Here is a 17668-nt window from a genome sequence, read left to right as displayed (position 1 = left end):
CATTAATGCTGAGGCTAAAGAAAAGCTAATCCTGCCTAGATGCAAGGATTTCATGCTACGGCTTTGGATTCCTTTTTTTCCTCCATCCTTTATCAATTAATCAGTTCAAATAAACAGATGGAAATTAGTCCCAAAGCACTTTTTATCCAAGAGAAAGAAAGATAAAAATAAAAATAATCAATTTAAAAGAGAAATGAAAGTTATCATTAAAGTTATCATTGTATTTTAATGTTCAAATTAAAGCTATCATCCCACCTGAAGGGGTGCAGACACACACACAAAAAAAGGTGTTAGGGAGAGGGAAAAGAAAAAAAATTAAGATTCCACAAGCTAAATTGCTGCTGGTAACACTGGAGAAACCTTATCAATCACATTCTTTGTTATTGTATTTAATCTAAACTATCTGCATGAAACCTGCAAATTAAGTTAATCGGTACAGCCAGCCAGGCAGATCATAGAGGATAAAGGAAAACATCTCATTTGGATTGCAGTTGTTTTTTGGTATTACTGTTAAACACATGAACACTCTCAGCTTTAACACACTCCCCAAAAGTTTTACATTCTGTGGCCAAGGTGTTGGAACAAAGGAACCACAAAGGCCAGGTTCATTTCTAAATTAACCAATGCCGATTATTACGTCAGGACTGCTATCAGGTTAGCAAGAGTATCTGAAAAGTTCTCTATGCATAGAGTAGTACTACTCTTGAAAGTGATTTTATACAAATCAAAGAAAACAACTCACAACACAAAATTTTTGTTTGATTCAGTAACTTGTTGTGGCAGGGACCATGTCCTTGTTCTGTGGCAGGACAGCACCCAGCACAGTATAGTGTGTTCCTGTACACTAATACTATTAGCACCACTAATTACTCAACATACGCCAACATATTCTTTAAATGCTTCTACCCCAGCATCCTTCAGCTAAAAAAACCCACCGTTAACACATGATGCAAAGTTCACTTCCAGGCTACTTCTGTGCCCCTACTTCCTTCTGAACCACTCTTCTAGTCTTCAGTACTACAAACACCTGTACTATTAGACAAGTCCTTTGCTGAAATCCCTTTCAGTCATGCTCATTTCAAGGAGACTGTGAGGCTGCCATATAATCCCCACAACTGGTGCATCTCAATGCCTCATCATTACTAAGTTTACACACAGACTACCCTCCTTAGACAGCAAACTACTGTCATGCTAATAAAATGGTCTGAAAAATGATACACACCAGAGGCTTTATCTTTAGAAGCTTATAATGCTAATGTTAACTGCAGGCACTCAGGTGCATGTAAGGATAAGGCACCACATGATTTTCACTAAGCATTGGACTCATTGTCAGATCCCTCTTAGGTCTCACATCGTTGCCTTAACTGCAAGACGGATGGCATACCTGCCTCCTGTCAGCCTAAACCTTACCTCCAAGATGCCTGCTAATTGCCCCTTACTGCTTTCACGTGAAAACATACCACACATTTGGTGGCATATAAACAACACAACTATTAAAACACTATCATCTGCCAGGCTGATGAAAGAATCCCTTGTGGGAAGATGTTGTGAGGTAGGGAAACTCCAGCCCGTCCCACTGATGGTATCTCACAAGATGCGAGCAAACACGTGTGGCATGTTAACCTCACACCCTGCCACGACTGAATGCTGTGACAAACCAGCGGCAGGTCTAGGAACAGCACTGGCCCACAAAAAAAGGTCTTCCAGCATTGCCACCTTCTGCCAATAGCTTCCTCAGAGAGCCACTCCCAAGCCCAAACCCTCCAAGAGGCACCACAAGGCTCCTGGCAGACCAAGAGAGCCTCTCAGCCCTGCAGCTCCCACACCGCACCTGGGAACACCGTGGGCGGAGGAGGGAGTCTACTGGAAAGAGGAGCTCAAGATCCCCAGCCAGCCCTGAAAGGGAGCTCTCCCCTCAATTTACCACAGGACTGAGGAGACCTTCCCTACGCGGGACAACTGACCGTAGATAAAGGAGCAAGGCGTTCTTCAGGATAAGCAACTCAGCAGGAGCTGAAGGCTCCCTTTTCCACACAGCCCTCCCATAACGGCTACCAGAGGACAAAAGGGAAAAGTCACTTCCTTCTCCCCCCAGCTGCGAGTACGCAGCCTACTCCCAAGGAAAAAGAGAATAAACGGAGGAGGGCCCGCTGCTGGCCAGGCCCCGGGGAGAGGCGGGAGGGAGCCCCCCCATCTGCGGGCCAGGCACCAACTTACCCGCCGGAGGCTCGGCGCGCTGCTATTGGTTCGCGCCGCCACCGCGCGTGACGTAATGGAAGGCCCCGCCTCTTCCCCGCCTTTGGCGGCGACGAACCGGTGGGGGGGGGAGTGGCGCGCGGAGGGGGGTGTCGGGTGTCGGTGTGGCGCATGCGCATGGCGGGGGCAGGGGCGCGCGTGCGCTGGCGCGGGGCGGCGGCGGCGGCCGGGGCGCGAGGCGGTTCCGGGAGCGCGGGAAGAGGGGCGGGGGCACGGGGCGCGCGCACGCGCCGGCTGCGGGCGGAGGAGGAGGAGTGTGGGGGGAGGCGCAGCCCCGCCCCGCAGGAAACGGTGCCGCCCGGGTCCCGCTCCGTGAGAGGGTGGGGGAGCGAGCGGGAGAAAGAGAGGGAGAGGGAGGGAGAGACGGGGGGTGAACGCCGCCTGTCTCCGCTCTGCCATCCCGGAACGCCGCGGAGCCCCGCTGCGGGAGGGCACCGGCCGGGAGCCGGGAGTGGGGCAGCCCCCTCCCCACATCCGCCCCCTTCTCCGCGGCGGGAGCGCCCTCGGCGGGCAGCCGGGTGGCCGCTCCCCCCGCCCGGCGCGCAGCCGCCGTCCCCGTCCAGCGGGAGCCGCCGTCCCACCGCCCCCCCGCTCCTCGGGCTCCGTCCTGCGCCCCGCCCGCCCCGGGAAGGAGCCCGGCACTTGTTGCTGTCGCGATGGCCACCGGCCCGGCCGAGTAGGCAGGGACCGCCGGGACCGTCGCGGGAGAGGACCGACGCGGCCGGCATCGAGGGCCCGGCCCCTGCGGGGGGCTCCGGGGGGATCTCGGGGTGCTGGTTCCCGTCAGCGCCCGGCGGTGACGGCTTCCCAGCGGCGTGAGGACTTTCCTCGGGCCCCGTGGGGATCGCGCCCGGCAGGACCGCCCGCTCCGGATGGTCACGGCGGGCTGAGGGGGCACCGCCAGCCGCCGCCCGCCCCCTCCAGCCGCCCGGCCGCCTGGAGGTCGGCCGCCCTCGGCAGGAGGAAAAATGTCCTTCTTCAACTTTCGGAAGATCTTCAAGCTGGGTGGTGAGAAGAAGAAGAAACAGTACGAGCACGTCAAGAGGGACTTGAACCCTGAGGAGTTCTGGGAAATTATAGGAGAGCTGGGAGATGGTGCTTTCGGTAAAGTGTTCAAGGTAAGGGCGAGCGGGCAGCTCGAATCGCGCGCAGTGTTGCTCGTAGCTAAAACCCGACTGGTGCGATCGCTTCTGAGCTCGGCGCCGTGTGAACCGTGCCTGGCTGTAAGCTCCGTCGCCTGGGGTACGGGCTGCGAGCACCCGGCTGCCGCAGGACGGCGCCAGGCCGGTCAGCGCGGCGCCCACCTGCCGCCCCCCCAGCGCCCGGTGCCGCGGCTGGCCCGGTGCTCGGCGTGGCCCCGGCCGCCTCTGCTTCGCGGCGGCTCATGAAACTAAAGATAGAAAAGACCTATTAGGTCATTGTCCCGCCTTCTGCTCCACCCTGCCCGCTGCAGAGTCGCTGGCTTCTCTGTTTGGAGTTTTTTGGACTCGTGGACAGTACGGCTTCTAACCATACAAAGGCTGTATTTTCTTAGGTGTGAAGTTCCCATATTATTTTTTTTTAAAGTTTAGGTACGGAAGGAAGCCAACGAACAGTAAAATTGGCTTGTGTGCCCCGTGCTTAGTTTTTAGGGCCGAGTTCGTGTCACTTCTAATGGGCGTTCTGTCTCCTTCCATGTGGAGTTGAATCAAATAGTTGTGTTATCTTGGCTTTCTTTACGTGGCGGAGTTCCTGTGTTGGATCTCCTAACTCGTCCCAATTGTTTGATCTTTAAATCTCGAAGAATACTGGTATAAGTACTATTTTTAAGGATGCTTATCTGGAAGTCATCAAGCAGAGTAGAGTACAATGATGTAGATACAGCACTGCTAAGTGTTTGACAAGACTGTAGCTTTCAGGCGAATCTCTAGCTACTTTTCCCATGCTGAATGAGCGTTAATGCTCTACATTTGGTTTAGGGATAGTGTGGGAAAAGCATCATGAAGGATAAGCATGAGGGAGTTGGGCAACTGACATGAATTGAGTGTCTGGAGCAGGTTTTCGAGACTGGAAAAATGGTATGAGAAAGAATAGGGTTTACAGTGTTTCTGGGAACTAATTTAGTCAAGAAACATTTATATTTAGAGTACTGCATTTGAGAGTTTATAAAGTCTGGGTATTCATGAAACCTGTACTATTTTTGATAAAGTTATTTTAGATGTTACTGTACTGTGGTGTTACCTGTTTGTAAATTTCAACAAAAATGCCAGAGTTAGTTCAGAATGCTAGATGAGGGGGGGGGGTGGGGGTTCACCCTTGGAATTTGTGTCAGTGTTCTATTTTAAAAGCATCTAGATTATTTTGTTGTTGGTTCTGATGTCAGTGTGGAAGACCAGAGATTATTTTTTTCTTATCATAATGACTGAGAAATATGTCTGGAGTTGCTAGATCATAAAGCTTGGCAACTATAAAAACATAATGTTGTCTCTAACAGCATTTGCAGAGTACTGATGTTTATTTAAACTTCATAGTGGAGTTTTGATTCCCTTTTTGTGAATGTAATGTTCTGTCCTATAGAGATGACTGGGGAAGCCTCAAAGGTACAATACTAAATATAAACCATCTCCTCCTCCCCCACATGCCTTTCCCCTCCCATCCACAAACCTCTTCTCACTTCATGTTTATCTGTAGGCACGTCTGTATTAGCAGTGGTCTGTAGAGGAAGGTGTGAGCAAGATAACTGGTAAATTTAGCGTTTCAGTGTACTTTGTGATTTTTCACTTTGAGATTTATTTCTGAATGTGAAATTATAGTGTTAACTGTTGAAATTTAATTTTTCAAAACTAAATCCTATTTTAAAAATTGTAGTTAGAATTACACTTGCAGTTACACTGGTAAATGTGTTGAACATAGCACATGTAATGAGCAGGTACTAGTATCACTGGAAAAAAATTCCCACTTTAGAAGTCTCCTACTGCATGTATTCAGCAGCAGTCATTTTGTTTCCATCTAGTCTGAGACACAGGATTACACATGCACACTAACTGTACTTTGATTCCTGCGTAGAAGTGTGCTTGGCAAGAAACTGTTCTGAAAGCAAAGGTGTGTTACGTTGTTCTTACTTGGATGTACTCCTCAAATGAGAAACTGCAAGAGTAGCCATTCAAGTTGCTCTCAAATTTTGAAACCAAAACTATAAACTAGAACAAAACTGTCCATGTTTGAAGACTTTTTCTTTAAGTAATGTAAGTGTGGGAGCTTTTGGGATTTTAATTTTATGTCATGGGCTTTTTTGTGTTGTTTTTTTTGTTTGTTGGGGTTTCCCAATACCCTAGTGTCAGTTACATTTGCCAAAATTACATTTGTCTTTTAAGATCCTAGGAGTCAGTGTGTGACAGGGTTTTGGCAAAGATATAATAAAAGAGAATTGCCAGATAAATAAGGCTTTGTGTACTTTGGACTTCTAATTAGAAATAGGTTAGATGGGTTACATGCTATGATTTCACATAGAGAAGTATTTGGTTTTGTTGTGTAACTCATCTTCTGGACAACCTATCGAATAAATAAAAACTCAAAATCAACTTTTAAATTATTCTGCCAGTACTGTGAAGCCTAGCTGATTAAATTATTTACATAAAAAATGCTATGCCTAGTGATAACTAGTTTTGTAATACAGAAGTCTTAAGGGTATTGAAACTTACGATTCATTTCCCCTTCTTCCCAGTCAAGTACAAGGGTCTTGCTTATTTTTTTAATAACTTAGCCAAATTACTAGAAGAGCTTATTTCCTTTGAAGCTCTTGGTTCTAGTTTTCTAAAGCTTTCTTAGCTCTGACAATTCATACATTTTGTATTCACTAACTTCTAAGTAATGTTTAGAAATACTCTTAAGTGTTTTGACTGCTGTTTTAAGTCTCTGGTGATCAGAGGAGCTATGTAACTGCAGTTACTAATGGTAAAGGTTTATGGTTGCACAGAACTTTTCTTTCTAGCCCCTTTCAGCCTCTTCAAACAGGCCACTTTTAGCCACTTTTTTTTTTCTTTTTCCTGTTGGCTAATGAATAATGGTGTAGTTTTCCATCCTTTTTCAGTTTATAGACCCTTGCCAGTACTTCAGGTGATGGTCCTTGTAAAAAGAATGTTGAGGTTGCTGATGATAGATTTTTTTTTTTCCAATCCAGTTTAACTGCCTTTCATGGAACTACTGAATGGACTGCCAAGATTCTGACAGCCACTGAAAAAGTGTAATACTATCATTGGAGGCTGATTTCAGCTTTGAAATCTGACAGTTAGATCACAAACTACTCTTTGGTTTGTTGTGTTGGTTTTTTTTTTTTAAAAAAGAGATGGTTTGAAACTGCTCTTGATTTCAACAGGTTAAGTCTCCTGAAAAATCTTAGGCTCTTAGTGTTAAAGTTAATTGTAACCAGTTTGCTTTAGGAAATAGTTACATTATTATATCATGTTACTTTATTGTGTGTTATATTGCCCTGTTGTATTTAATATCAGTTCAGTGCACATAGTAAACATTGCTTTAAGGTAAATCAGTGTGTTAAAAGACTTTCATCAGCTTCAAGCTACTTTCTAAATTCCCAGAAGGTAATGTTCGGATGATGTGAAAACAGACCTTTAAAATGGCTAATGTGTTTTGTGGCTCTTTCTTGCTAAAGCTTCTGGTTGACAATAGTTATCGTACAGATGCTCATAACTAATTAAAATGCTGATATCTTCTGGAGTTAAACTTTTGAATGAAATAAAGCGCTGGGACTATATTTCAGTAAAATTTGCCAGCCTCTTTTGGCTGTAAGAATCAGTAAGAACATTGGACACTAATATAAGAACACTTGTGTTGCAGAAGGGCATTTTCCTAGTTGTTTAGTTGGCGTCATCTCTGAGCTCTTCACTAAAGGATGCACATCCAAGAAATTAATGGTGGTTTTGCCATCATTATGATAATTATGGGTACCATCTGTACAAACAAACTAGTTTTATGTCTTCTATTGGAACAGATTCTGTAGTGGTAGAATATATGTGGCATTATACTATATAAGATACAGGGTACCTATTTATGGTATGTGTATATAGAGAGAATATAGAGTCTAAATGTATTTTAATAGAAATTGATGAATGACTATTAGTGTGTCCTTTGCACTTGTCTGATTTTGAATTGCATTCATGTTTCTTAGTGTGAGTTAGAGTATTCTGCCCATTTATGGTATCCCATTTATTACCCTGAATCTAAGATGTTGTAAGCGTTGTGTATACAAGATTCTTATAGGAATTTGGAAAATCAAATATTTGTGTTTGATTTACAGTTACTAAGACAAGTTTTCCAACTCTTAGCAATAAACTGGTGCTTGGTTAGAAGCCTATTCTGCTTTCTTTTTAGGTTCAGAGAAGAAATGTTGTGGAAACTGATAGCCATAATCATGGTGAACAATATTAACCAAATATATTATCTTCTGAAAATTACAACTACATTAAGTATTCATTTATACTTATATTTGCAATAATGGCCAATACAAACTCATGTCTGGCTAATGATAATGAACTTTTGATGATAGTGTTTCTTCAAGTCCAGTAAACTGATGATGTTGATACATTTAACTTAAGCTTTTGATTCTGTATTTAAAACAATCTTATCTGTAATGTACCTATATGACTTACAGGACAGCTTGTTTTTGCCTTAATATGTTCTACAGCAGGTGGAAACAAATAGAATTTTTAAATAGTGATTTAATAAGACAGGACCAGTTATTTCATTTGATGATAGTGTAGCCTTAACTACTTTTAATGCTAAAATATGAACTGGTAGTTGGCTTCTTAGAAGTACTTTTTGCATACCACTAACATCATAACTTATTTTCTAATCATAGAAAATACCTTAATTAGTCTGACCTGAAAACAAAACAACGGCAGAGCAAGGAGAATTTGTTTCCTAGTTTCTATGGCCTTACACACGTTTTTCTAAATAACTCCTATAATTGGATGTTGCAACTTGAATTTATATTAATGATACTAATGTATCATGCCACTTGCTAGGGTGGGTTACATCTGTAACTTGACACTCACAAGAATAGATTTTGACCACTTCATAGTTAAGCTGAAGCACTGATAGACTGGGTTTTGTCTGTTCTTTGGCTGACCTGGTGTCATTAGCTCCACTAATTCTTTAAAAGAATTTGTTGAAGCTGTTGGAACTTGTGAATATTCCTGTATAAAAGATACAGTTCCCTGTGGAAGGTTACTGCTTGAATTGGTTGGTAATCTTGTGTGTTCAGTACTAGTTGGAAGAGAAATTCACGTTTGAAAATTTCCAGCCAAATAACTGCGTTTTGTGAATCTGAAGTTTCATGCGTGACTCTGCCATAAACGTACACCTGGAATGAAAGAGCAGATGAGACTGTCCTACATGGAATTTTAACACATAAGAATGGATCAGTGCAAAACTTCTGGCAGTTTTGATTAAAATTGTTTGCTATACTAAATATATTTTGTTCTAATCTATTTTCATTCATAATTGACTGTATGAATTGACCTCAGATTAAACTGGAACAGTAAAATAGTGCAATTGTCCTCAGGAGATCTGAATTAATAATATTCACTTAAACGCCATGTTGCTTTGTTTAGCAATAGAGGCATTAGTAGATGGAGAAGAAAGTTGATATACTCTCAAGAGATAATGTATAAGATGGCAATGCTCAATTTTAAATATTTAGTTTAAGTGAAATAGAACTAAAACTTTATCTAAAGCTTGCCAAGAACAGTAATTTCTTTGAGTAGCCTCAGTATTTTAGGGCTGCTGTGTATGGTATGGTCTAGATGAAAAAAGATGCATGACCGTTCACAGAAGACAAACTATTTTAGTCTTGCTGATCAGCTTGGTGAGTTGCTCTATAAAGTTATCTTATTTTCATGCTATTGCAGTTTTAGCATGTTGAAGATACCACATAGAGAAAAGGCAGTATCAGTGTTTTAAACCCTGGGAAATGTATCAAGGGGAAAGCTTTCCAGAGCTCTTTACACCTATTGTCACTCTAGCTAAGTTTTCTGAGGAAACAAGTAGTGCAAGAAAGTAATCTGTAGATTGTAAACTGAGATAACTTTCTTGTTTAAAATGGCTATTTGCAGAAGGTCGTATCTCCTTTCCATTTTGTCTGTAGCAAGGAAATACTCTGAAGTAGTGTAGCACATGTTTCATATCTCAGTTTTTGGACATCTTCAAGTCACTTGGCTTAAAATCAGCATCACAATACTTATGAGTAATGTGTTGTCTGTCTGTTGCATTCAGAATTAAAACTGCTGACAAGTTTGTGGAGAATAAATATAGGGTGCTCGTGATCACCTTGGTAAGGCAGTCATCTTTTCCAAGATGTGAGCACAGTTACATAAACTGTTTAAAACTCTGAAGTAAATAGGAAATAATTATTTAATTTTATTTACCTACGTTTATAAAAGTTCCTGTTTTTCACGTCAAGTGATATTTCATATTTCTTAGCTAACTATTAGTGTAAGTCCTTGGACTGCTGGTTTCTTCTCTGGAGAGTAAAACTTTAGATTTTAGGTGTAAGCTCAATGTACCTGTTAATGTTGTCAAGTAGACTGCAGAATGAAGCTTCTTTAAAGCTGTTCTAACTTGGTGAAATAATTCTTCATATCTAAGTCAAATGCAGTCTATATAATCAAATAATTCTGATATAGGAGCTAAAAAAATGTTGTGGCATTATTTCAGTTTTTTGAACAAGTTTTGTAGGCAAATTTATTAAACCTTTTGAGCTTAATCTTTGGCAGGAAAGTAGTCCTTCATTAATGCAATCTTCCAAGCAGTAAAACATGCTGTTGTTGCAGAGCAGTAGTTCACAAGTTTCTTTTAGTGGCGATTCATATTCTAGTTTTGACTACCTCATAAACAGTGTAGAAGAAATTATTTGTTCAGTTTGTATTTGCAAATGCCACAATCCCCAGTTTGGGATTTTTTTTTTAATTGAATGCAGTTATGAATGGGCCTTACATATTTCATGGGCCATGACCCATGTTTTGAGAATCTTGTAAGATCATAAACATCATTCTCCTTCGATGACAGTTATCTGTGTAAAATAGGCAGCATGTATTTAAACTCTCTGGTTTGAGATCTTAAATTAATTCCTTGAGACCCTGGTGCCTGAAGTGTTATTTGTGAATACTTTTTTGGTCTTTGCTTCTTTGTGCTCCCCCAATAACTCTTAATTATATTCAGATTATACATAGAATTGATAAATTCATATTGTCTCACCTCTTTTGCCTATTGTCTGTCTTTATTCAAACACAATGCTTGTGCTCTCTTTTCATTCGATACTGTTTGGATTGTTCCAGTGATGGAAAAGCCATGAAATTTGCAGTTAAAAAACAAAGCAGACTGAATTAATAGCCCAGAGTGAAAAAACACAAAAACAAAAAAAGAATGCTGTTTTACAGTTTTTCTCTAAACCCATGTAAAATACATATTGTCACTCCCTCTAATTAATTTTTTAATTGTTTTATAATGTGATTACAGTATGGAATGCTTGAAAGACACCTTAACTTTCAAGTATGTCATGTGGAAACACTTCCTCCCACCCCCGAAGTGGGAAAGAATCTTTTAGAGAGAACGCAGACCTTGTACTTGCAGAATATGTTTGAATTATGTCAGGCAATAAAATTGGCTGAGTAATAATCACAAAAAGCTAGTAGACTACCTCAGATCATTCTGCAATGGTATTCATACTTCCAACAAAAAAATTAAGGCTTTACTGTAAATGTTAATTTTCCGTTGCATTTCAAATTTTCCGTTGAGCATGCTCTACATTCATGATATAAACCAACTAAAGTACACTCAGCAGCAGACTTACCTAAAGCAAAAAATTCACAATAAAATAGTAATGGAAGATTCTTCATATATTTAATGTACCTACTTAAACTATCATATTTGGGTTTAGGAGGAAAAACTATTTCTTAAAGCAGTTATAAATGTATGTAAAAGCAAGTTACAATATTAAAGTTACAGATTTTTCTTGTTTATTTTTAGTCTTCTGGATGAAGACTGGTTTGCAGTATTCTGTGGGATTGTGTGTGTTTATATAGAGAGGTTAATGTAAAACAGCTAAGCATGAATGGTGATATGGAAGCTAAGGAAGATGTTTTTCCCCCTTCATGTAGCCATGTTTATATTTTTGAGCCCTTTTCTATTTAGTTAATTACCTGTAGCCTAGAGCAAGAACTTGTTCAAGCATAGGTTCATGCTTCAATCAAGTTCTACCCAAAACCTGGCTTTGAAGAAGGTTCTGATTACCAGAAGCATGCTATTCTGTGTTGTAATTCTTAATTTTTACTGATTTTTCTATGAAGAAGAATATCAAGAAGTGAAAAAGTAGGTTTGTACTACAGTAGTCATCAATTTATTGATTAGCATTAACAATTTGCTAAATCTCCCCTTTACTACAGAGGGCTAAGTGAGTATAACTTGAAAGTGTCGGTCTTAAAAATTAATCTGTTGGTTGTTGTTTCAGAAAATCTGGAACTGAAGGAGGCCATGACAAGCAAAGGAACTTTTATTATTTTCAGAAATAATTTTTTTGAAGTTGCATTAATGCAGTTACTCAAAATGAGTGAGCGAGCAGAGAGTGGAAGGGCAACTGTACAGTCTGCCAAAGTTTTTTGGGGAACCATTACCCTAGAACTTAAGTTTTGTCTATGTCAAAGTTTTTTATGCAGCATGAAAGCAATGATGAATCCCCATGCTAAGGCAGAATAGTTTTTGAATCCATGTAACTTGATAATGAATTGGAGAAGACTGACCCTTTACTTTCTTTGTATCGCTTTGAACACCATTTTAGATCTGTCCGAGACTTTCTTGTTTAAGGAGGACTTTAAGGAACTGGGTTTTTTTCTCTAGAAATGTTTAGTCATAACCATGATTCAGAAAACTGTTCTGAGGGAAGCTATTGTAATTTTGTTGATGATACAGTAATTACTTGGCAAGACTTGCGCTGAAATTTATTCTTTCTTTAGCTTGTAGGTAATGGTTCCCTTGGCATAGACTTCTGCTGTCAAACCAAAACTTTTCTCTAGCATGTCTAGATTTCACATTATAGAAGATGACTTTTCACTTGTATTTCTAAGCAGTACTTTAACCAGGAAGGGAGCTAATACTTTGTAATCAGAATACGTTAAAACCTTAATGGAGAAATGTCAGTTGAAGTGTTTCAGCAAGAATTAGCATGTTGCAGTAAACCTCATCTCCTTCACAGCCTTTGTCTCTATCAGGCTTTATTCAATTCATATGATGCCATTTTTTATTTTGTACAGTTCAGTCATGTTCCTGCCCCACCTTCAGCTTTTCCTGTTTGAAGAGGCCCAACGTTTTTAGTCTGCTTTTTATAAGACAACTGCTTGACCCTTTAATGATTTTAATTGTTCTCTCATTCTTTTACTTGCTCAACTTCTGCAGATGCTACAAATGTTTCAGTTCGCTGTTCAGGCAAGCAGCTCTGTTTTTCAGTGCTGGATATTCATGGATCAGAACCATAGGTCTGTGCAACTACATTACACCATGAAAACTGTGAACTGTGATTGCTGCTGGGAAATGTGGTCAGAAGAGTTTGAATAGGAATTATCCCCAAAACAAACTCCGATCATTCCAGTAACGTGGAGAAATGGATACTCTTTAGAGTTAAGCCAAGCTTTTTTTTTACTCTTTCACCCTTTCCAACTAGATTTTACTAATAGTGAAGACGTACTAACCAAATTTATAAGTAACCTGAAAAAAGGAAGCCCTGTCTGCTATTTTTCATCTCTGGGGTGGGAAGTCTGAAAGCTTAAGGATCACCATATAAACAAGAATACTGTCAAGTGTTTCTTATTGATTGACAGGGGTAGCTGGGGTACCTGAAAAGGCCTCCTTTGTTTTTGGCTGTAGCAAGAACCTTAAGCTGCCTTTGAGTAGCAAACTTAGGTGTTCTGGTCAGCCCTAGAAGTTGTTTGTTAATTTAATGTGTTACGCTTAAATAAAAACAAAAAACTACACACCTCCCGTAGCATTTAAAAGTGAAATATAAAAATTAGCTAGTGTACAGGCTTGTTAACTCTTCTGTTTGTGTTGTCCATTTCAATGTTTATTGATGCTGTTGTAACTTCCTAGTCTTTAGTAGTCCAGCATGGGACCTCACCTTTGAGCCAGCGCAATATGAAGAAAGTTCTTTTGAATGTCTGGAAAGTACTAAAACAGTATGGAAAATGTGATATTAAGTGCAACAGTCAATAATACATCTTCTCAAAGTGGTGCATTTCAATAGCTTCAGTAAGTGCAGAAGTGACTTTTGAATGAGGAGTGGCTGGGCCTTTACCATTACCGTGACTGGTTTCCACAAGTTTCTGATGATGCAAGTCAATGCAGCCAGAGTTCTGGCAGTGTATTCCTGTTCCCACCTCGTTTCTTGTGACAGGTCTGGTGCTTGCCAACCCCATGATGATCTGGTTCAAGAAACTAAGCCACCCAAAAGCTGATTGTACATGTAATCTTCTTGGCTCGCCAGACCAGCTCACGGGAGGACCAGACAAGTGACAGTGCTGATGTAAGGGAAAAATTACAGGACAGTGTTAGCACTGGCTTAAATAGCTATAAAAAGGAAGCACGAAGGTGGCATATTGATGTTCTGAAGTTGTTAAGGTATGTCAGATGAATGCTTTTTGTCAGAACAAAAGAAAAAATAGACATACTTCTGTTGTATAAATCATCTGCGGATAGCAACAATACTGATAAAAAGGCAGTTGGTATTCTTATCAATCAGTAGTTCTGTCCCTTTGGATTACTGACATCCATGCTAGAAGAATGTTCTTGTGTAGACCTATTGTTAACGGGAAATTTATGAAAAGCCTATGTTCCTGGTTTGGTTTCCGGTGGTGATTCTTTTCTCTACTTTAGGTATGCTACAGAACTGCTAGAAGGAATGAAAATTTTGTAAGACTTCTTATTTGGCACTAGATTTACCTGTATGAGGAAAGTACAGAAACTGAATTGAATTTCAGGGTGAGCAGAGTGTTTTGAAGCAAGAGATGGCTTAGATAATTGTCCAAAATGAATGGAATTCTGCATTCCCTCACTGTACAAATATCCAACAAAAGACAGCTCTCTGCTTCAAAAAGAGAGCAGTACTTCCTCTTGAACATCTTCTGTGTTTAACTGTTTGCAGCGTTTTACGGTATCATGATAGTTGGCAGTTCTATCTTCTGAGGAAGAACATTGTTCCTACATTGCATGAAAATCCTTTGCCAACAGAAGGCTCACCAATTCATTAGCTGTAGAAGTCTGAGTAAAGCAAGTTTTCCCTTTGCATATTTTGTGCCTCAAGCTCTGCAAAGAGAGTTGGAGTATTTTGTCTTGATTTGTTTTTAATAATTTTATCAAGTAATGCAATTATTCCTATAGCCATTTTTATTTATCATTAGCACATCATGTAAATTCTGAAGGAATTAAACTAATCAGTCAAATGGCAAACAGCAAGTACAAGCATCAGAATTTGAAAAAGATTATCATCAGCAGCATGCTCCTAAATTAAAATTTCTTTTGAAATCAGCTGATAAATAATAGGATTTGCATTCATATAGTTTCTCAAAGTAGTCAGTTTTCTTAATTGTTATGTTGTTTAAATTAGTTAAAAAAAACCCAACAAACCAAACGGTTAATCTGAAAGGAACATCAGAAGCATGGTCTAACTGTGCTGAATATGGAGAAGTTTACTTACAGAACCCAAGATGCTATTTTTTATAGCACTTGAATAGCCAATTTTCAAGGAATACCAAATGTTTATTCAGATGGCTCTTTCTCATCTCCTGAGATGTCGTACTTGCAGCACAAAGATAGCTAGGTCATTATAAAGCATATGAGGCAACCTTTCTAACTTGCCTGTCAGAAGATTTCACTTCAGTGAGATGGTATGTAGCTTTAGGGTCATTAATTAAGACTCACAAGAAAGTCACAGACTGCACAAGCATTAAATAGCACACGTCAACATAGTGGATTTGTAATTAATAAAGTTCATTGTAGAACTGACTTGAAAATAACTTTTTGACATTAAAGAGTTGAAAGACCGGCTTAAATATTTTTTGTTGTTATTGTTGCTTCTGTCTTTGCAGTTGGTTTCTATTAGATTGTCTTAAAGATGTGTACATAAGGAAGCAATAACTTCCCTCTAGAGTTTTAAATTTCCCATTCTTTTTTAAACATATTAATACCATAAAGAGAATATGAATTGGCTCCTTTAGCAATTTTACTTTAAAAACAGGGATAATGTACAGCTTTTTTTATGAAAGCCATCAAAAGCTACTCTACTTCCTTTTTTGTTACTTCAGAAATAGGGGAAGTTTCATCTTAACAGAGTAGAGCATGCATGAAGCAACACAATATAGGCTTTGATAGTTTTGCAAGAGCTGTTGCCAGTTCTAATGTGGTATTGATGTAGTCAAGTTTCATTTTCCCCTGTTGCAACTGTGTCTTTTTTTAAAAATACTGAATTGTAAGCTGCCTTTGTGTTTTTCCTTAAAATATATGAACTATATTTATTGTTCATTTCAGGAGGACAAAGAATGAAATGGGGTGATAATGCTTCATCTTGTTTGATTCAATCTTTCCCCTCTGGCTATTCAGCTGTGCTCGTGGCAAGTCTTGAATATGGTTCACACTGCGGTATGAAATTATACAGAGCCTTTGCCCAAACTGCCTGTATTTCTGAGCTAGTAAGATGTATACACTTTAAATGACAGTTAGGTCACATCTGTTATAGTGCATCATCTTCTATAATAGATACATGAAATAAATTGTCATAGTACAGGGCTTTAAATGCCTTCCTTTGGCTATATGAAATGTAGAATGTTTAATAATATTTACTTTTTTGACAGCAAGGTTTTTTTAACTTAATGACTGTGCCACATTTCATTTCTATGACTGTAGTTTCCTTAGTAACGTGTCAGAAGGCCTTTGTTTAAGGGTTCTTAAAGTCCAAAGAAATTTTCTTTTTTCTTTATTTGGGTTGTTTTTTTTTTGAAGGGGGTGATTTTTGTTGTTTTCTTGTTCATTTCCAGTTGGGAAAGACAGAATTTTCTATGCTCAAGTCAGATGCACTTTTTTTGTTGTTTTGTTATACATGGATAGCTGTGCTGGGTCAGCAAACAGCTGTAGCCATCATACATCTGATCTGGCTAAAGGCTCTGGGCAGAGGAGATCCCAATTTTGTTTTGTAACGTAACTCCAAGGAATGAAGTAAGGAGGAACTGTGGGTCGACCCAGCCACTTCATTAAAACAATAAGAAGTATTCTAGGATGATATGTGCACGTCTATGAATGTACACCATGTAGTCTGTAAAGTGCTGGTAAACAAAATGACTTAGTGCTGTATGAAGCCAAAACACTCTGTGGTCTAGCTGTTTCCAGTGAGCCACAGAGTTAGCTTTTACAGCTCCAAATGTCTCCCTGGGAAAAGATGTTAGCAGGAGTAACCTGGCACCCTGAGCTCAAGTGAGCTAAAGCATTGTTACAGATGTTAAATGACCAGAAGCAAGTTTATAACATAGAACCCTCCCAGGTAAGGAATTCGGAGGTTTCTTAAGTCCTGTGTGCAAACAAATAATATGATTATCAAGAGCAAATAATAAAATTTTCAACTCTCAACCTCACAGCATGATAATTTTCTGAAAAAACAACAGTCTGGAGACAGCTTCAACTCTGGATTGTTGGTTGTCTTTAAAAGTAATTCTAAAGAACAGCTAGAATTGGCAATTGTTTCATTAAAGATTATTTCTTGATATTGTTTCTAGTAATTATTAATTTGTCATCTGGAATAAAGGTGTGTTTACTGCTGTAATAAAGACTTAATTTTGAGCTGTAGTGACTAAAATAATCTTACAGTTTAATGAGCAGTAAGCAATATGGGTGTTTTTTTTCCTCATGACGCAGACTGAATAAACAACTGCTAGGATATATGTAATCCAAGATGAAGATATGCTGGGCTACTATCTTTACTGGGAATTTGTAAGTCAGTTGGAGCTGACATTGTCTGGTGCTGGATAAAATGGAAAAAACCTCTGCCAGCAACTGTTACTGTCCTCTGTAGGTGAAAGATACTGGCAAAGCAGCTTAGCACTGCAGGGATAAATCTTAATTTTTCACACCTCCTTCCCAAGTATAGGAGTTGATTGTAATGCACAATTGTGTATTTTAATGCTGCTTTTGCATTATGTACAGTTATTATAAAAGAATTCGGGGAAAAAAACAAAACCCCAGTCCTTTGCGCTTACACCTCTGAAACTGCTTAATGCCTTAATTATGTTTTCCTGATATTGTCCGCTGGTTTTCCCTGTTACTTTTATGTGAGCTATCATGCAACAGGAGAAGCAAAATAAAGTGTCATTGTAAGACAGCATAG

At 39.7% G+C, this 17668-nt stretch overlaps 2 protein-coding genes across 4 annotated transcripts in view; one reads left to right on the top strand and one right to left on the bottom strand.

Annotated features, from left to right (window-relative positions):
* Positions 1–2286, bottom strand: part of STN1 (STN1 subunit of CST complex) — a 42941-nt gene extending 40655 nt beyond the window's left edge. The window contains exon 1 of the mRNA XM_040607389.1: positions 2218–2286. The gene's annotated coding sequence lies outside the window, so the exon portion shown is untranslated. The remainder of the gene's footprint in view (positions 1–2217) is intronic.
* Positions 2287–3219: 933 nt separating this feature from the next.
* SLK (STE20 like kinase) overlaps positions 3220–17668 on the top strand; it is a 51402-nt gene continuing 36953 nt past the window's right edge. For all 3 annotated transcript variants that reach the window (XM_040606054.1, XM_040606055.1, XM_040606053.1), the window contains exon 1: positions 3220–3374. In XM_040606054.1, the coding sequence (XP_040461988.1) occupies positions 3225–3374 (150 nt within the window). In that variant the 5' untranslated portion in view covers positions 3220–3224. The remainder of the gene's footprint in view (positions 3375–17668) is intronic.

This window comes from Falco naumanni, chromosome 9 (assembly GCF_017639655.2).
Source record: "Falco naumanni isolate bFalNau1 chromosome 9, bFalNau1.pat, whole genome shotgun sequence".
In the NCBI taxonomy this organism is placed as follows: Eukaryota; Metazoa; Chordata; class Aves; order Falconiformes; family Falconidae; genus Falco; species Falco naumanni.
This window is presented reverse-complemented; position numbering and strand designations above follow the sequence as displayed.